The 21873-nt window shown below is 37.9% G+C and overlaps 1 protein-coding gene across 1 annotated transcript in view; it reads left to right on the top strand.

The window, feature by feature from the left end:
• LOC5572054 (protein Shroom) overlaps positions 1-21873 on the top strand; it is an 808873-nt gene that overhangs the window by 44650 nt on the left and 742350 nt on the right. The window contains exon 2 of the mRNA XM_021847884.1: positions 1468-3316. Coding sequence (XP_021703576.1) covers positions 2921-3316 — 396 coding nt within the window. The 5' untranslated portion in view covers positions 1468-2920. The remainder of the gene's footprint in view (positions 1-1467; positions 3317-21873) is intronic.

Genomic DNA, 21873 nt, shown 5'->3' on the forward strand with positions numbered 1-21873 from the left:
CTAGATCTCAGTTATTCATGGACCGATTTAAATCAAATTTTCACAAGACATTAGGCATAACTTAAATTTCGAAATATATATTTCAATGATTTTTCCAATCACGAGTTTAAAAGTAATAACGATTTTGCTAAAGAGTAATTTTCGTCGAAAAATTCGAAAAACTGTTTTCAGAAAAATTGTTCGTCTCGTCAAAATCTACAACTTTGCTGAAGATAAAGGTATTTCTTCAATTTGCTTAGTTATCACAATTATAAAAATCGTCAAAAAAATCACTTCAGATAAATCATTATTGCTTTTAAACCCGTGGTTGGAAAAAACACTCAATAATGTATGTTAAAATTCAAGTTATTTCTGAAGCACGGTAAACATTTCATTCAAATCGGTCCATAAATGACTCAGATCCAATACTCTGAAATTGACCATTTTGTATGGAAAATCTAAAAAGCAAATGTTTTGTTCAATACTGTGCTGTAAATAAATTACTCACAAAAAAAGAGAAAAACAATCGTACAAATGCAATGGGCTAAAATATAATATACATAAAATATAAATTATTTGAAAAAAAAAATCCATCAAATAAGCAGTTTATACGTTTTAAGAATTTCCCGGAAATTCCCGGGAAATGACAATTTTATTTCCCGTTTCCCGGGAAGTCAATTCCCGGGAAAATTGGAAACTCTAGTTGCGTCAGAGCACAAGTAGAAGTCTGCCCGCAATATAGAAGTTGAAATGTGTTTTCGCGTTCTATAATCCGAGAAGATGCTTGGCTGGAGCAATTTAAATGGGATCCCCACATGTATGTATGGAACAATAGCAATTCTTATTTCTACCCAAAATTAAACGACAGGTTTAATTAGAATGAGCTGCGTCTACTTCCCTCTTAGGAGGAATTTGATTTTCTATGTATTGTTTACACATTCTTTGTAGTATCCTGAGTTTGGTGAAGATCGATCACTAGGCTATCTTGACATTTCACTGGAGAGCCTGATATTAAATTGAAGTGAAATCGAATGATAATTTACACGTTATTAATCGAACGTAACGATGCATATATTCAGCATAACTTTTCCGGTCAAAATTATTAACATAATTATCCCAATTACCTGTAGCGTGAAGCAACCGTTGATGCCGGTCAGCTATTTAATCATTACATAATGAATGCCCACAAGTGGACCCTTCAATGACGCTGTTTCGCCCAACGAATTACCCATCAGAGCCACTGATGAAAGTTGATGTGCTCCAAAACTGTCGAAAAGAATAGGTGATAAATGGCGATTGATTGATGCCTTTTCCGTCTCGTTATCTTCCGTTGTTCCCCTTGTACCCAAGTGCATCTGCCTCCGAGTATGTGTAATGTGTAATGCTTAACATCGATTTCATTATCAAAAAAAAAAAAAAGTGATAAGGGGATCGATATCTCTGGTATTCATAACTCATTAATTTCCTGTCTCTCTGTTTATTTCGCAGATTGGAACAATCCACAGGACAAATATCCATCACCGTTCATAGTCGGATCGTTTTAATCAGCTTCGAAGCAAAAAAAAGCGCAGTTGGACAATTTCCTGACTCGCGTTTGCGGAGGAATTCCATTAGTGAACGCACACACACGAGAGAGAGAGAGGGGATATCAATAACCATTAAAAGTTTTGTGTGCATACATATCGGCGAGTAATTGCGACCCGAATCAATCAGCCGAAAACAGCTGCGCGGCAAAAGTGTGTGTGCGGAGTTTTTGGCCTTAAAAGCTTCTATCCGATTCGGTGGAGTGCTCTAGCCTAGGCTTATCGGGGCCAATTTTCGCGGAGTGTGGCCCCCTTGGCCAGCGTCGAAAAGAGGCGTCTCGAAGAAAGATAGGAGAAAGTGAAAATTCGCGCCATAATGCTCTAATGCTTGCGGGGAAAAGTGGTGCGCGTCAGAGTAATTAAACATTATTAACTAATAAAGAGAATAAAATTATAATCATCCAGCAAGAGAGTGAAAAACAATTGCTTTCCCCCCTTTCTGGTGTGGTATCATCAAGTATCGCGTATGGGCATTACGAAAGGAAAAGCTGTGTGGTGCCGCGTTAAGACAATAACATGGAAATTGATCTGTTATTGTTAACTAATGTCCATACGAGCAAATCCACTGAAAGCTGCTTCATCATCGCCATCACCAGAAACAACAATAGTTACAGCATTCCCAATAACCAACGCCGGTGCAGAAATTCCGAAGAGGACGGCGACGACGACGACCTCATCAACACCTAAACCAGCCTCAGCCGGGGGAAAACGAAATTACACAACCCTCTCTTCGACAACATCATCATCATCTTCATCTTCAACGGTTGGGGGCAAACAAGATCACCCCCTTTCACCCCTTAACTAATGCATAATCACAAAGTCGTCGTCGTCGTGGGCCGTGTTTGGCGGCGAAATTTGATTTAATTAAGCGCCCGCCACTCGGGGAAAACAATAGTCTCCCCCTTTTAACGCCCTCTTTCCCACCAAAACACAGAGTGGGGGGGTTGAGCGCTCAGCAATTATCACCGCCCCAATCTACCACCCCTCGGAAGATCCGCGAAGAAGTCCGGAAAGTTTCCGTCCATGTGAAGCTCTCGTGACGCGTGAGCGGCTTAAAGTGCGAAAAAAGGTCAAACCCTGGATGTGAGCCGAGTTCGCAGAAGAAAGCTCGACGTGTTTGCGTGCGAGGGAAAAAATGCTCCCCTTTGTGCAATCAACTCGAGAGTTCCCCCCAGTAGTGTGAATAGCGTGAAGCGCGCTCGAAAAAAGTTTTTTTTAAGGTTTTCTAAAATCTCGAAGAAGTAAGCAAACTGCGGAGAATAAGAAGAAGAAGCAACAGTTTGCGAATGTGTACAGTGTGGAGTGTTATAGTGTCTAGGCTTGTTCGTTACGGGAAGATATCTCGCCTCTACTAAACAATGGATCGGTTTAGTGCGAACAACGGATCGGCCAGTGCCAGCGTTGGTGGTGCGACTTCAACTCTAGGTACTCAGGCCGTCAATAGCGGTAACAATGCTGCAAGTATCCCCCCATCCAGTGCTATCACCAGCAGTAACAACGCCACTTCGACCGCCGTCGCCAATAATAGCAACAGCTCCAACAATAGCAATGTGAAGTTGCGCCCTGATCGTGGTAATGCGTCCATTGACTCGACGCTTTCATCGGCGTCATCTTCGTCGTCGTCGGTGGCGGCGGCTGCTGGGGTCGCCGGAATTGCATCCAGCTATCGGCGCTCGTTCCATCACCGGCTGGGACCGGGCAGTGCCAGTGCAACGTCCGATTACAGCATGTCCACCGTGGCCGAATCGATACAGGTAAGGGGGATTCGTTTGAGAGATGTAACGTTTTTTCAGATCATAGGTTGAACAGTGTTTGACTCATGAGATTCTCAAGTGGTAATGGACTACAAACAAATTACAGCAAACTCTCCATCTACGTGCATACCGCCCTATAACCTTCCACCGTGTTTTCTCAGTTGAATTGGATCCGAAAAGCACCTATTTTCTAATTTAGGACTTGTTGTATTTTTTGCAGCTTTGTTCTCTTCGTCTTAGGTGGTTTTTTAAAACCTATTGGACTCTAATTTTGCGCCAAAACTTTTAGCTTATTAGCTCATCTTGCAGTCGAATTTAGAAACATTTAATAATTGAATAAAATTAAATAAGTAAACCACCTATGACCAAGAAGACAAATCAACCATAAATACGTAAGTTCCCCTTGTTAGAGGCTATATGACACTTTTTGGCCAGGTAAGGCGCAGTGCGCTCCAAGGGGAGGGGTAGAGTAGCCTCAAGCGTTACGGCTACAAAAAATTAAAAATTTTCATACAAAAAGTGTTACGGAGGGGGTGAGGTGGTCAAATATTTTCAATTCTTATGGCCGGTACGCTGATCATAAGTACTGTGCAAAAGGATAGGACAAGAAACGGTCAAGGAATGATTCCGGTGCCGAAATTACTTGAGCTGTACGCTGCTGATAAGTAGAGCTGATGTCATAACGTCAGTAACGCCTGCCGTACATATCAAATGGAGCTGTCACTTTTCCGTACGGAAAAATGTGCCGCTCAATTATTCCGCAAGTAAAAGTGACACTTCGCCCATACTGGATCAGCTGTCAAAATTACTTCGGTAAAAAGGAGAAATTTTACTTGAGTGCTTTACGTTTCAGGTGCATACTACGCATTAGCGTTACTAATAAATGGATGCTGCCTGAATAGAATCATTTGATTAGAAAACAGCTAAGATACGGTGGTGGAGATAATAAATAGGTGGTACTGTCCCACATGGTGGGTTGTTTTTTGGTATAAGATACATGTTATGTTATATCATGATCATGTTATTCATGAAAACACTTGATTTAGTGTATGCAATTTTTTAGTATAATTACGTTGCCGGACTCATATACACGGGTAGAAATAAGAATCGAAAAACATGATTGTGACTCATATCGATTGAGTCAGAATGCCGTAACGCAACACATGAGTTACGTTTTTGTTGCTGATTGCTCGGAATCATGATTCAAATGCCAAAAAAAGCTGAGTCGCGCATCCGTTAATGATCGACAAAATAAAAAAAACACTGCACTCAGATTCGAACCAAGAAGCTTTCAATTGAAAGCCACACGCTCTATCACTGCACCGCTTCGTTATCTTGAGGTGATCGATGCAAATGAGTTGAAGCAAAGCGCACCGCTTAGTGTTTTCACCATGGATGTTACGCTTATGAAGAATCATGATAATGACTCCAGGAACCATGATTTGTGATCCTGATATTATGACCTAACTAATTTATGAATTTCATGATATGTAAATCATGATTTCCCGTGTAAGAATTAAAACTGAAACCGCGATGGATCGTAAAGATGATTTCGCATCTTGCTTAAGTTTATTTTATCGGATGGGTCAAGCTTTGAGTTCAAGTTACGCTAATGAAGATAACCCTTCGACTTATCAATCAGCCAAAATTTTTTTCTGTAGCAGCTTCATCGAAAATCAAACGCAGTAAAGTGGTCTCTAAGTAATTCAGGGTTGGTAGCAAAATCACTTTTTCCGACCTGGTCACTTAAAAGTCACTGTTTGCCCCATTTTTTTTTTTGGAAAAAAAGCCTTTTTTAGAAAAATGATTACAAAAGTCATTATTTTCGTGATCTAATGATAATGAAATTTAAGGCTGATTTAGCTTTTCCAATTCAAAATATTTGTTATATATAAAGACAAATATACAGTGATTGGGAAATCACAGTGTCAAGAAAAATAGGGATTCCTGGCTAATATTCTGATAGAATTCAGATAAATATTCTGAGAAAATTTTTCGAGAAAGCATCTTATGCCTGCCTTCTAAAAGAAGAAAGAACCTCTTCAAAACTCCCCTGGAAGATTAGCCAAAGCCGATATGAAACAGAAAAAAAACAATCGAAGAGATTGTGAAAAACTCGTCCAGAACTTCAATGTTTTTCTGCTATTTTTGCTAGAAATCATTTTAGAAATTACATTAGAAATCCCAACCAATAAAATATATTTTTTCATTCATTAGCCCTTGATGCTGTTTTTACACGAATTTTGTCAACTATTTTTGTACAAAAAACACGTTTCTTTAATCAATGCTTGAATATTGTTGGATAATAATTAAGACATTTTTTGAACTTTCAATTGTGCTCATTTTCGCTGGAGCCACCAAAGAGCTATCTCGATTATTTGACAAGCCATGGACGTTATTCGTTAAAAAAAAAACAAATTGTTTTCAAATTTCAATTATTTTCTTCAAAATAAAAAACAAGCTCACCGATTTCTCACCATTAGCCAACAAAAAAATAAAAGATAATCTTTCTAATGGCGTCAGAATATTTAAGATCCGTTGTCGCCTTCCAGAGATATGGACATTAGAAAATAATCATTTTTTTCGAAGAAAATCTCTGATAACTCTGCAACCATAGAACAGTAGTTTCTTCGGCAAAAGTTGAGCAAGCAAGTTCTGTAAGTGCTCGGAACTTATAGAACTTAGGACTGATTTACTGACTTAGGACTTATTTACTGAAAAAAATCACAATTTGCGAACCATAAGAGATATAAATTCGGCATTTTGGGCAAAGTTGTTCCTATTCCGTTATTTTAAAACATTTTAGAACATTGTAATGAGACCTTTACAATGTTCTAAAATGAACATTGAAATGGTCCAAAAAACTTACATTGTGATCTCGCAAACCATTCGGGCCACCCTAATGTCACATCACTCAAATAAAATGTTCGAAAAATATGGAGAATCTTTCCCGAAGATACCATAAATCTTTTAGGCGTTTAGACTCAAACATTTTTATTTTCCTGGATATGGCTTTGGGGCCAATGTGCATTGGCGATTCCCTTACGTCAAATCCACCTGTTCATGAATTTCAGCAACAATTTTGCGATTACAATCGTTCAATTGCCGCCGCTAATTTGTACATCATTCATATTAAAAATTGGTTAGAAAGCCATTCGGTTCATGAAATGGAGTAAAATGGAACGTTGTGAAACGGAACGCAGAATCGAAACAAAACAGCTCAAGGGATGACCAGAAACACGGATTTAAGGTGAAGTTCAAATTGAAAATGAAGTCCGGTGGTTTGGATGAGGTACTGTTCAAATTAGCAGGGGTGCACGGTATGCCAAATTTGTTTATTTCAGGGTCGTAGAATAGATAAAGCGTGAGGTTACAAGTCTCACGATATGTTTGTTTTCTGAAACTCATTTATTGGAACGTTCAGTTGAAACGTAGGTCTTCGCGTTATTAGTGTTTATATAGAAGCAAAAGTTTAATTGTACAGAAATTCATCCACAAATTTAGCCTGTGTTTCTATTATTTCGCTTGCTTTGAGTTTTGGATTCAGTCAGGATTTTTTTTCAGAATTAATCCACTTTTTGAAGAAAGAAGTTAAATCTCTATACACCATCTTCTAACCCATTTATAGCAATCAAGTCGTATTCTAGACAGATAACTGTTAAGAAACATTTCTGATCAGTAATTCTTCTGTTCTGTTCTTTACACTCTAACTTCCCCCAAAATGTACATTTGTTAATATCCATATAGAACGTATTTTCATTTCTAGTCTATTTTATAACTAATACTTGTAGTCTTGAAATCACTTTTAGATCACTATTTTGATCATTTTGGTCACTAAAGCCACTATTATTTTGCTGTCTGACCGCTACCAGCTCTGGTAATCTGAACTGACCGTGATATAAACCAAATTTTGGGTCTTAAAGTATACTTACTTTGTAAATTTGCAATTAGAAGACTGTTTGTGTTTCATTGACGCTTTTACCAACTAAGCTACAGTGCACCTTATGATTCTATAGCGTTCCGGAATAATATATGTAGCCTAGTTGGTTAAAGCGTGATCTAGCAAACATGGAGTCGTGAGTTCGAGTCTCGCTATAACGCGTTTATTTCACAAATTCATGACTCAATTTGTTAATCACCTTCTGATTACAAGTTACCAAAGTTTGTTTAAAACATGATTAACAAAAATAATGTATAGCATATTCCTTCAACATTAGGATTACTCAACTATGAAGAATTAATTTAAAATGGGTCAAAAATCTTGTCGATCATTCAAAAGATGCAAACTCTTCGATTAATCAGGAAAAGTCCCATTACTTTCCCATGAACGTTATGTGAACTGATCTGAAATAGTAATGATTAGTATTCTCCTGTAGATTGATATGAAACGATACGTTTATCGCATCGATAATTCTAAAAACAGCCAGATGCACAACATGTTTTGATTTTCGAGCATCTCAATTGATTATATACTGCTACGAAACTTCTAAGAGAGGCGAAAGTTTTCATAGGCTATCGAACTGTCATCTTTCTCGCTGACCTGACACTGATGTAGAAGCAAAGTATAAGTATTGCATAAAAACAATGCACATTATCACTTAATCTTTAGTTCATCCTGTAGCACGGTGTATAACCAATCATCACTCATCAAGCGTATGGTCGTATGTTCGAATCCCAGTGAATTGACAAAAAAGAGTATCATCACTAAAACATGTTAAAATAGGAAGAGCAGCGATGTGAGACGAACAGAAAGAACAGTGATAAGACAGAGAAGAGAGAGGTACAAAAGATGAATGAGAAGGAAAGAGAAAGGAGACAATTTAAGTCTTGCTCTACGAGAGACGTTACGATCTAGATGTTATCATTTTGACTGCCGGATACGAAATCTCTGAAGGGTTGGTATTTAAGCAGCCGTATATTGGGTTAAAACTTGCATTTTGATAGCATTTAAGGCGCATACACGGCTTGCTAGCATTTAATGACCTGCAGTATAGGCGCATATACTGCCAAATAAATGCTTTTTCAACTGCTTACTGGTTACCTGGGTAGCCCAAGCAACTGAAAGTTCAGATTAACGGGCAAGTTTTAGCTTAAGCAGATCACTTTTTAAGTAATTAACTGCACTTCGGTTCACAAAAAAATGGTTTAAGTTCCTTAAACAGAATGCTATTCAGTATAAAATAGAGAAAAGTACGACTCGAACTTGTTTTTAACTTTCTAGTTGTTGATAAGTGCATGGGTTACTTTTTCGAGAATCAGAACTTGTTAGTTTCCGTTATGTTTTCTTGTTCAGCGATATAGTTTCATTGAAAGTAAAAATCTACTAGAAGTGAACTTTTGAGTTCACTACTTCAGTAAAAGCCGAACTTTTGTCGATATTTTTTTCGGTCCCTTCATTCTGCATTCTTATCTCGATATATCCCTATCTCGATGTGATTTTCATTCCCGATTGTTTCTCCGTATGACGATATGTACATTGTCAAAGGTCACTAGACTAGATTTTAAAGATTCAGAACGATTTGGGAAAATGAAATGACGTCTGTTAGTTTTTAATTTTCCTGGTAACGATGTGAATTTCAATCTAGTATTCATTTAAAAATTTTCTATGTCTCGATCTCTCCCTATGTCGATGGTCCCTTCGATGTGAAGAGTCGACTGTAAGAGTGTGATGAGAATGAGTGAGCCGAGAATATATCGTATTACATGAGATGATCTTTCTCTGGAGAATGAAATATTACAAAAAAAAAATATTAAAAAGTATCCCTAAACCAAGATGTGTATCAAGAAAACGTATTTTTTATGAAAATTTTATTGCAGTGATGATATAAAGCCCATGTATATTCCCAGTGTGGCTGTTAGGCGGTTACATTTTATGATGTAACAGTACAATTTGGTATATATAACAAACAAACTTTGTGATTTGATTCAATTAGTTATGGGCAGAATCAGGGGTTGAATTCTGCGAAAATTGAGAGTATCTCTCACTTATCGTTCTCTGTAACAATCATGAGCCGCAATACATCATGAGAGTCTGTTTATCGTCTACTGATAAAGATCTGATCATATCGAGGGGATAACAGGGCATGATAAACAAGCTCCAAGGTGGTAGACACTATTGCTTCAGATGTTTGGGGATTGTTTATCATGGCAATAAAATAAAGCACCTACCTCCAATGGTAAATAATCGAGATAAATGGGTATTATCATCGCTCTTTCTTTGAGTTTCTCGTTCGCTGCTGCTAATTATCAAATTTGTTACAACTTGCTATACATTGCCGAACATGGCCCGCTATAGATGGGATGTTTTTCTCCACTTGCTTTGATCGTGCTTCTAAATCAAATAAGCACGAATTCTGCAATGCCTGGGCAAAATACATAGGACGTAAATTATCCTGAAAACGCTTAGAGTTCGTGAATAACCGAACTAGTTGAAAATGGAAAATTCCTAACTCTTTTTACAGATCAACATTCATTTTGAAACCGAACCGCATGAACAAAAGTCAAAATTTGCGTCACATCCTCATCGCCCGCGCCAAACAAGGTTAATCCCGTCGTAAACCCCTTTAGAACTGGCCCCTGTACCGTAGTTACTTTTTGCAACACATCCCACTTCCTGGCAATCTACGACGGCTACCGTGTTGTTAGTGGCTAAAAGCCTTCCCCCTTCAACGGGGCAATAACATGTTATTTGGAAACCTGCGGTGGGCTAGAATTACCCACTAAAACGAACCGAAATATGAACAGTAGTAGAACCCGGTGGATAGGTCATTCATACACCGAGGCTGAAGCATCGATGAGCTAAGAATTACACATTTTAGTTGGCCCTATGTGCTTTTCCATTCCACTTGCACACTCACCGTCAGCGAACATTCGAACTGGAAGCTAATTTCCTCCGCGAGAGCTTTTAATAAGTAGACCGTTGTTCTTCGCGTGCGCTTGGGCCGAATACGAAATGCGGTGCTCTCCAGATCGTTATTATAAGAGAAACAATTTTCATCACATCTTTTCTCATCAGTCAATTTCTATAGCTAAACTGCATGTCTGGTCTGGGCAATATTTGAAATACTTATCCCCTTTTGAAGTTACGTCCTATTGATCTACTTCGTCATAAGCGCTATTATTCGTCGTATTAAACATGAAATGTTCCATTACGGTGGATACTGAAACATACCTGCAACATAGATTCATTTTCCTAGTGTAATTTTGTGAAAGCCGTCCACCTGTAGACCAAAAATGCTATGAAACGACTGTATTTCGATAAATAACTTCAGTTCAATCATCCACTTTGCACTTTTCCACCGAAATCGCATGAACGAAGACGTACCGAGCAAAATCTAATAAGCGATCGACTGAGCCACACCACATTACGATTCAAATTTCTTCCCGCTTCCGTGTGGTACTTACTTCACCGGGCACTTATTTAAATACACTCTCGGAAACCTTCGTACATCTTCACTAAAAAATTTCATGCCGTAAATTTCGAAATTTTGCGAAATTTTCTCAACGGCCACATATTATTGAGAACGTAAACAAAGTTTTTCATCCGTCCGAAGTGAGAAAAAAAACGTAGAGAACGATTCCTTTGATTGTGATTGTTTTCGCTGTTCTCTAAGTAGCTGTCATGATTGTTCGGTCGAATTGGGCAATGAAATTTAAGGAAATTCCATACATTTCATCGTGCTGTAGGAATGGAGGGAGATGTACGTAGATCTAGATATTCAAGCAAAATATTTTATTTTAACGATGAAGTGTTGTATTTTGAGAACTCACTACATCACAATGAGCCGTTAGTTGTGAGACGAATCTGAAAACTGATTGGGACCGAAATGAAAATGGATACGACGAATAGAGGCAACGGTTTGTCATAATTGCATTGTATATTTTTTCTGACAATAGCGTTCTGGGGAGCATCGTGCAAAACCATTGCGCGAAAGAAGAGAGTCCAACGATGGTAGCGACGAAGCGAAGCAGAAAAAGTGCACAGACATGACCCAAAAAAAAAACTCAACAAACATCGACGGAATCTACAGTTAACCCCTCCCGAATTCGGCATTCCCGGAGGCCGTGGCCATTAATGCGTCGTCCATGTGCGCTCATGTTTTCAGCAGGGCTGTTTTCATAATCCAGCCATTACCCGAGCATCGCATAATGCGTTGACACGCCACTAGACCGGAGCGCCTCGCGCAAAGGGGCTCGATCGTAAATTCAGACCTTGAGCGAAGGTCTTCCGCTCGTTGGGTTTTGTTTCATTTTTTTTGGTAGCCAAATTAACGGGCATTTAAAGTAGAGGAAAACTCTTTGTTTTATTAATTTGTGGTCAATAAAATAATTATACATAAGCAATACTTTGAATAATTTTAGCATCCCAAAATATGTTAAAAAGTAGTATGGTTCGATCTACTTCGTCGCAAGCGCAATTATTCGTCATATCAAACTTGAAATGTTTCACAACAGCGGATATTCGAACTTACCTACACTATAGATTCATTTTACAAGTGTTATTTTGTAAAAGCTGTTATGGTTATCCGACTTGTCCATCGAAAATGCAATAAAAATACTGTATTTCGATGAAATCGCATGGACGAAGACGTACCGAGCAAAATCTGATTAGCGGTCAACTGAGCCACGACACTTCACTGGGCACATATATACACTATGGAAAACCTTCGTAAATCTTCACTGAACGATTTCATTCTAATCACACGTCGTAAAACTTCTATAATTCGCGAAATTTAAGGAAATTGTGGAAAAAAAAAATATTGACTGCTCTTGGCTAATTAGTGATGGTTATCCTTTTCCTATGGCATGACAATATTTTCCCCCATTTTTTTCTAGGTTGGGGAATAGCTGGCTAATGGCATCATCATATGAGTGGAACAGCATAGAAATAGGCCATTAGCGTACCGGTTATTCCGACGGGCAGATCCGAACTGAAGATCTCGATGATGATGGATCGGCGATCGCCTGTCAAAGCAAGTGCAGATTACGGCATTTGGAAGATGGATCAGGAAGACCACCTCGTCGTGTAAGGGAGGGAGATCGACGCGATCTTATGGGGAAGATCTGTCTGTCCATCTGCAAATGGGAGAAGATGATGATTTATTGCTGGATATAAATTGAAGATGAGGATTAAGGTGGCCCATTTTTATATAATATAAGTAAAACTTCGAGAATCTTTAGTTACACCCCTCTTTTATATTGATTGGAGAATCTTGAAATCAATTATTAAAGAAATTCATTGACTATTCCACCATTTATGATCGAAAATGTATTTGGAACCGTTTGGTCGATTTTCACTACACAAAACTCAAACTCGAATTTTGCTCAAATTTTCCCATGAGCTTCTGGGGTCCAATTGAACAAATTTAAGAGGTTTAACTTAAGGTTTTTGTAGTTTGGTCTCATGGACCACCCTCATCAGGATTTGTGTATATCAAATGGATCAGGCCTCTTGGAGTTTTAACCAAATGCGTGAATTTGAATAATCAATTGCCTAATGTTATCAAGACAGAATTTAGCTCTCTTGTGATGAGTTGTTGACGACTAGCGCACATTCCTTGGATTGGAATATGATGAGTAGCTTCCCCCACTATCTCCAGGCTGCAACAAAAATAACCTTGTGTATGCTAATTGAAAACCAGTTTTTGCGCTCCAAAACGTCAAAAACACTTTCAAACGTGGTTCGTCTCCGCATGTGTTTAGAATTCTAGCAACGAAACTTGTTCTGGAACACAGTAAAATTAGGTATAAAGCCGAATTTACGACCGACACTGCCGACTGCCATGGGGCAGGCCATCCATTTCGCATGGAATTCAGATTCGTTAAGAACACCTTCCTGGAACGATTCTCGAAGTACTTTGGAAGAAAACGAGATAGCTGCTGCTAGACACGACTCGGTACTTCCGGTCATCTTGCGATTATCATCTGCGCTGCCTCCTCCTTCAGCATGGTTCTGAACGTGTGTGTTTGCTGCAGGTGAACACAGTAATGAATGGGCGAAAGAAATCGTAAATTTAATTAATCTCTCCGAAGGGAAGTACCACAGTAGTGCTGTGGAAGTACACATTCAATGCGAGGATGGGAATTTCTTCGGGGGCATTCTCATACCGCTGGTGGACAGGAGAGGTCGATGATCGATAATAAGGGCACTAGGTCCGGAGTAGATCGGGAGCTTACTACATGAAATGGATATGGATGAAATGATCGGAGTAAGAGTTTACTTCAAAAATCAGATCAGAAGTTTAGATTTGAAAGTCCTAGGAAACTCATCAATCTTCAAATTTATGCCTGAAGATCACCGCAAATTTATTCGAATCCTAGTTGGCTTCACTCATGACTAAATCTGTTGATAAAAAATGGAAGTTGCATGTTTCTTAAGTGCTAAGAAGCATTCTTGAATAACCTGCTAATCCAAATTTTCAGATATTTTTTTTGAATTGCATACGTTAAATCTACGTCGTGTTCTAGTTTGTCAAGTTTTATCTCTGAGCAACCATAGATTCAATGCAAATTAGTGCAAAAACACATAATATGGTTTTTTCTTACTTGGATGAATACAGGTCGGACTCGATTATCTGGGATTCAATTATCCGGAATTTTAGACTCGATTATCCGGCATTTGTTCCTAGAAAAAAATTCTGGCTACGCCACCGCATCATATAAATAAAATAGCGAAAACAGATAATATATAATTTCTTTTATCAAAGATTTCAATTTTTTCTTAGTGATTCGATTATCCGGAGTGAAACAAAAAATCAATACTCCATATATATTCCATTTGAATTTATGTCTATTAGTGCTCATAAAAAATGTTTTTAGAATGAAATATTATTGTTTAATAATTAAAAAAGTATAAAACGAGCTCACCACTTGTTTGTCAAGTGTCCGGATTTTGTAGTGCAACGTTCTATACTCTCAATTTCCCATACTACCATGTCTTGTGTGTCCGATAACATTTCAAGAATTCTAAATGACGGGCATTCAATCATGCTGAAGATTTGTTCGATTGGTTGTTGGAGATGATAAACTGATCAAATTTATTTTGTTTTTGTTCCTAAAATTTATGCTCACAATATTCAAGATATTCCAAGATTGTTTTTAAAAGTCTTGTAGTGCTGCCTCGAATTTGTATTAATTTACAACTATCAATACCGGAAATTCTTGCTAAACTTTAATAATTTCAAAAATATCATAACTATGTCGTCGGTATCTAAACGGATGCCAATGAACTCTTTCGTAATACCGGGTACCCCCGTTGCAACAACGTTGCAACGCGTTGGTTTGACCACATTTAATCTGAACACTTTTTAATTTGTACCCCGCTAATTTGCACGTCGTTCAGATTAAAAATGGTTCTAACGTCATTTAGCTCATGGAACGGAGTAAAGTGAAATGAAACGCTGTGGAACGTAACGCAGAATCAAAACAAAACAGAGAAAGAGGTTACCAGAAACACGATTCTAGGGTGACTAGATGTTCAAATTAAAAATGAATCCCGATGGTTTGAATGAGCTACCGTGCAAACTAGCGGGGGTGCACGGTAATACAGAGTGTATCAATTGGGTTTAAGCAATATTGTTCGATTGATTACTCTTGGACCAATTAAAACAGACGAAATCGACCAGCTGTCAGCAGGTATATTTCGTGTGACGAGTTCAGGGTTAGTCAGACAGCAGAATAATAGTGATTTTAGTAACTAAAACATCAAAACTACAACTACATACAAACATAAGTTCAAAAGATGTGTTCAGAAACAAAAATATGTTAATTAACTCATTACGCGTGGTAAAGATGGACAAATTATGGGTGAAATTATGAAAAAAAAAAAAAAAAAATGGATATGGTTATGAAAGTGCACGGATAAAAATCTGATCCCCACACCATGATTTACAAATCATGAAATTCATAAATTGGTTAGGTCATGATATCAGGATCACAAATCATGGTTCCTGGAGTCATAATCATGATTCCTCATAAGCGTAACATCCAATGTGAAAACACTAAGCGACGCACTTTGCTTCAACTTATTCGTATCGATCACACCTCAATCAAGATGATGAAGCGGTTTTGTGGTAGAGTACGTGACTTACAATCCGAAGGTCATTGGATCGAATCTCAATGTATGCTATTTTTAACTTTTTTTTATTTTTCTCGATCATAAACGGATGCGCGACTCAGCATTTTTGGAATTTGAATCATGATTCCGAGCAATCAGCTACAAAAACCTAACGCGTGTGTTGCGTTACGGCAATCTGACTCATGATATCATGAGTCCAAATCATGGTGTATTTTCATAAGACGAAAACACGCTTTAATCATGATATCATGAGTCATAATCTTGTTTTTGGATTCTGATTTCTACCCGTGTGGTCTGCGTGATCTGTGGGGATTTGGCATTCTAAACTTGTAACCAACTCAGTTATTGGGTCACAAAGTGGCTCGGTAGCTTAATTGGTAAAGCGCTCGTCTAGCATACAAGAGTCCTGGGTTCAAATCCCAGCCGAGCACGTGGATTGTTTTTCATAATTTCACTTGTTCATTTTTACCACGCGTAATGAGTTAATTAATTTAATAACCATGCGGATTGGATTACCAAATAGCTCAATACAAGTGTCAATTTTAACTTTCTTGCTTAGGAGTATTATAATTGCTAATTTAACTCTCAAAATATGTCCCTCTTTTACAAAATTGCAAACTTTTTTTTAATTTAAATATAAATATAAATCCTTAAAACAGGAAGCAGAAATAAACACATAAGCAGATTTTCTCTCAAATAATTATCAAAGTTACCCCGTTTTAAGCTTTGCTATACACTCAAATCAGTGCATCTTCGCTAAGAATGTTGCAGATATTTCCGATGAAATCGGTAAAGGATCATGGGAGAAATCTGTCAAGATCTTCAGTAGCGGTTCTTTAGATCAAGGTTCTAGCTCTGATACTGGGTCGAAAAATTCCTCGGAAACGTTTCATGAAACTACTCTTTGATTTTCATTTTTTTTAGATCTTATCAAATACTTATTCTTCGTAAATCATACCAAGTTCGATATCGTTAAGATTTAAACTCGTTGGAAATTCATATCTCATCAAAAATTACAAACGAGTATCGCTTAGAATCTTTTAAGGAATTAAGAAATTAATTGAGAAGAATTTTCCAAATTTCCTGCTAGAGATCTTGCAAGCAATCCGTCAGAAGGCTCTCGACAATCATGTCATCGGCCAAGAATTTGGAAAATTACTGATGGTTAGAGGCCTTGAAATGGATCTGCTAAAAACCTTTATCAAGAATATACTAAAGACATTGAACTACTACTTTGGGGCCTTCCTTAGCCGAGTGGTTAGAGTCCGCGGTTACAAAGCAAAGCCATGCTGAAGGTGTCTGGGTTCAATTCCCGGTCGGTCCAGAATCTTTTCGTAATGAAAATTCTCTTGACTTCCTTGGGCATAGAGTATAATCGTACCTGCCACACGATATACCGTTTTGTCTCAAATTCCGAACAGACTCATATTCCGAACACTCGGTTTTTGTATGGCGATTTGGTTGAAATGTTTCAATGAAATATGTCATAAAATAACAAGGCAATGGCAATCAATTGCAATTCAATTCCAACGTCTCGAATGTAACTTACACCACGGCAGTAGCTATGATTCTCTAGTTTGAGACCAGTAGATGAAGCTCAGATACATTTATTTGCAAAATTATTAATTTGAATACGATTTTTTCGTGCTTCGGAATTTGAATCAAGGCGTTAGGAATATGAGACAGAATGAACACAGTGTTCGGGATTTGAATCAAAATGTTGTTCCATACTTTTAGGTAAAAACAATACTAAAACTAATTAAATCAACATTACTATTGGTACACCCAAAAGCTAACAGTTAGACTTTGCGAAGAAATTAAAACTTACACAAATATCAGCTAATTTATGCCAATCAGATGCATTTGAAGTCACTGTTGGCCTTAAGTGTTCGGAATATGAGTCAAAACGGTACGAGTGCGAAAATGGCAACTTTGGCATAGAAAGCTCTCAGTTAATAACTGTGGAAGAGAATAAGAACACTAAGCTGAGAAGCAGGCTCTGTCCCAGTGGGGACGTTAATGCCAAGAAGAAGAAGAAGATTGAACTATATCGAAACTTCTTTCATTCAAAATCTATTAAGTATTTTCCCATGAATCCAAATCCCAATAAGGATTCAAAACTGTTACTTTTAGCTGCTACTAGCTCGGAATGGCTCTTGCTTAGAATTCCTTACAGAACAAGCTTTAAAAAAATAGTCTTGCAATGCTTCCAAAATGAGCTTTTACTGCGATCGTCCAAGTTACGACCGGTTTTCATATTAGGAATTTTTAGATTCGTCTTTCAAAACTGACTTCAAAACCAAATTTTTAATAAGTTTCGAGTCCTGGAACTATTTTGAAAAAAATATTTGAAGATTTCGAATTAAGTTAATTCCAGACAACATGGCATTGACAAACTGCATTATGTTTGTTCAGACAACCTACTGTTCATCTTCGCACCATGACCTGGACCATGCATTGGTCTTATCCACCAATGAACTGAATTCGCTAGACGGAATAAAACACTTTACCTAATTTTTGAGTTGACTACCCAATGGGGACAGTTTGGCCCAATAAGCCAAATTTGGGTAAATGCATTATACCTACCCAAGCTTGGGTTGAATGAAACCAATTTTGCATTAAATCAAACCAAATTTAAGTATTTTTTTCTTACGGCTTCAAAGGCAAAGTACCTAATGGAGGCCTTGGTAATTTAGCCGAAATGGGGTTATTGGGCTAAACTACGATTTTGCTTTGAAACAACTCAGATTTGAGAAGATTTTCCATTGTCGTGTAGGTCCATGAATTTTGACAGCAGGGTCAGAACCAAGGGAGGTACTGGTGGCTCTTTACTGCTACCCCAAAGTGTCGCTGGTTCTAAAAAGTAAACAACCACACAAAACTACGACCAAACAATGGTTGAGGCGTAATCTATTTTCTCGAAAAAATTCATTTTGGGAATTTAGCAGAATTTGCTAATTGAATTGCCAACAGCGCACTGCAGTAGCAAGTAGCAATTAATTGCTTGCAAACAATGTCTTTCAAGCGCATTGATTCCCTGTAATTTTTGCGAATAATTATTTTTACTTTTCCAAGCTAAGTCATAAAACTGATTCTGGATTTAGATTGGCGGCTTTTCAATTTAACTCTCAGTTGACCGCCGCCCTCCACCTTTGATCAGAACACGTGGGCAGCATACAGAAGCGTGCCCCGCTTTAGTGTCACAATTCTTGGACCTAGTGAATTCAGTTCATCGGTGGAAAAGTCAATGCGTAAACAAACCGTGCATGATAAACCGAAAGCATTCAATGTTATGGCACACACTCCGAAAAAATCGTGCGATTTTACGTCTTTTGGATGCACATAAAAGAAGCGAGCCAAATGACGTGAATTTGTGTCACATTTTAAATACGATGGTGTCTGATTCGGGAAATGTCAATCATAGCGGCGTCGTTTTCATGTCCTTCATCAAGTAAAATTACATTTTTCTTTCAATACATCTTTCAGAACCCATTTTTCGTCATTTCATCACTTACATCATGTGTCATTCAGTCATAATGTGAATTACGTACGGAGTGATTGTCATTATTTTTAAGAGTGCATAAAGCGAGCTGTCATTGTGTTATCCGTCTTTCAATAGTGGTTATCACGCCCAATGGTATGGGTGCCCTAGCGTAGATGTAGTTGTGAACCTTAGAGGAAAACAATATGCACTCAGTCTCGGAAAACACCCAGAATCCGGGTTTAAATTTTTCAAATTGGGTAATACTTCCATATGAATTTTGATGAGTCTGGAAAGCGTGTGCAAGTTTCTTTGAGGAAAATAAAAACAAACTGTGTATGACGAGCGTATGCTAGTCTACGTGTGTTCAAATGTCACTAAGCTCTATGAGCGAAATTTCATTTTTGGGACATATATTGTTTTTTCCGCGATTTGGTCGGCGTTAAGTCAGAGTGGACCAAGTGAAATTTTTGATATTTTGAGAAAAATGGGTTTGAAGTCTAACGCTATGTATTTTTGAACTCGTTTAAATTTCGGTTCAATATTTTTACACGTCTTTATGTTACTTTCAAACAATATAATGTGAAGTGATAATCATGAAAAATCATAATCCAAACCTCTGATAGAACGACTTTTTGATGGACTATGTGTACTTGGTCCACTCTGACGGCTCCATCCCATTACCCCGAACGCCATTACCCCGAACGCCACTACCCCGAACGCCACTACCCCGAATGTGTCACTACCCCGAATGCCATTACCCCGAATGGGTCATTACCCCGAACGCCATTACCCGGAATAAACCATTACCCCGAATAGTATGAGATACAGTACAGTATCTTGTTTTGCGTGCAAAAATGCGTCTCTAATGAAGGCTGGTAATTATTGGCACGTAAAATTCGTCGGTAAAATGTTCATCATATATTTATTCTTTCGAAATATCTTGATGGCAACTATATTCTTCTCATTCTTTCTGAGACAGTGCCTGTTTATCAGCTCAGTGGGCAGCTTCGCAATTCAAGGGTTGATTCACAAATTTCATTTCGCCAACAATTGTCATTTTTAACACCTACCCACCCCCTCGTACTTTTTTTTGTATGGAAATTCTATATATTGTGAATGGGCTGTAACATTTTGAGGACAACCACCTATAAACTTGTTTGCTCCCTTAAGCGTTACGAAATTTGTGAATGGGCTTTAATAAAATAAGCCTTTTATTAACTGAAAGGAATTCGAATCCATAACCCTCAATATGGTATTGCTTAACAGATGCGTAATCACCGGTATTTGGACTTGTTGGTGGTGTTCATATTTCAATTTTGTTTTTGAACAAATATTTTTCTTTCTTATGAATATAGGTTGTGTCATAGCATCACGTTGTTACAGTGATCATTCACGTCATAGCTGCAAACATTTCACCAGAAATTTGCCCTTCTTTTTTAAATAGGCTGTTCTTCCACGTTTTTGTTGGATAAGCTAGTCACTAATATTTCCATATAGAACAGCTTTTTATAAAGGAATATATCTTGAAGGCATTCACTAAAGTGATTCCTGCTATAATTCGGAATCGGATATAATCGGAAATTTTCCCTTTCTTTTATCTTCTTGTATTGAAACAGACAGGTCTCTTATGGATTTACTCACCAATTTTCTGCCATCATCATTTCTTCATTATCTTGAATCAAAAAAAAAAAAACATTTTTTTGTGGTTATCTCACAGAAATTCAAATTAATGATCCCACAAATCAACAAAAGATCTTACTGTAGCGTCAATCAGAGGCCACCGATTTTTCTAACATGTACAAGTGTACAAGTCGTATAGCGGAACGGTCGTCTATTAGGTTGGTTTTTAGGCGGGTTCCATAGAAAAACTTTTGCAGCGACTATCTCAGGGTAAACTTCCATTACCATCGTTTACGAAACAAAATCTTTAAGAAGATCTTAATCTTAATGCCCGACACCTATAAAATGAGTAAAGGAAGCTGCTACCGACGTCCAATAAGAGACTTTACTACATCCTAATTTTGTACATATTATAGCTATCCATCTCATAATAAATTAACCCTTCTTTTCGAAATAGGCTGTTCTTCAGAGCATTGCAATGTGGTTGTGTGAATCTTCCCAAAATTAGAGGACAAAACTTAGTGTGTAAAAATTATTTGCTGAACAACTAGCTGCTTTTTTATCTTCTTATATTTGAAAAATACATTTTTGAGCCAAACTCGTGAAATACTCAAAAAGAAATCGTACAATTATCTCCCCACTCTCTAACTAGAATATGTCTCAAAATGTTATCCATTCGGGGTAATGGCGTTCGGGGTAGTGACCCATTCGGGGTAGTGGCGTTCGGGGTAATGACCCATTCGGGGTAATGGCTTTCGGGGTAGTGGCGTTCGGGGTAGTGGCATTCGGGGTAGTGGCGTTCGGGGTAGTGTCATAGAATCACTCTGACTGAACCTAAGACCACCGTTCAGTGAGCTGGTTCACTCTGACTGAACAATTTCTTGAAAAATAACAATCATTTAATGCTCGCATGATCAAACTGGGTGCATATCTCTAAGATAAGCAGATTATCAAGACCCTTCGACACCAGTATCGTGAATTCTTCAATAATTCATATAGTAAATACCAAAATCAGTGGCATTACGATAGCTTGAAAAGTAAGGTTTCGCAGGGTCAGGGCGTTGAAGACCAGAAATATTCAAATATGCGTTCAGTCAGAGTGGACCAAGTGAAAATCTTGAGTCCCGACCAAAATATGCTGGTCCAATAAGCGGATCGTAGGACATGCCATACATACACCATAGAACTACCGTAAACTTCTATCGGACTCTGAAATTGACTCAAAAAATGCAGTAATCAATCATGTTATTGCTTTTCAACACTTGGTCCGCTCTGTCTGCACAGAATTTGTTGCAATTTCTGACCACCCATCCGAATATGGTAAATGTTCAAAAATCAAAATCAAATGCATCAAATCATGTAATGTTTATAAATTTC

The sequence above is a fragment of the Aedes aegypti genome, chromosome 2, assembly GCF_002204515.2.
Source record: "Aedes aegypti strain LVP_AGWG chromosome 2, AaegL5.0 Primary Assembly, whole genome shotgun sequence".
Taxonomy (NCBI): domain Eukaryota; kingdom Metazoa; phylum Arthropoda; class Insecta; order Diptera; family Culicidae; genus Aedes; species Aedes aegypti.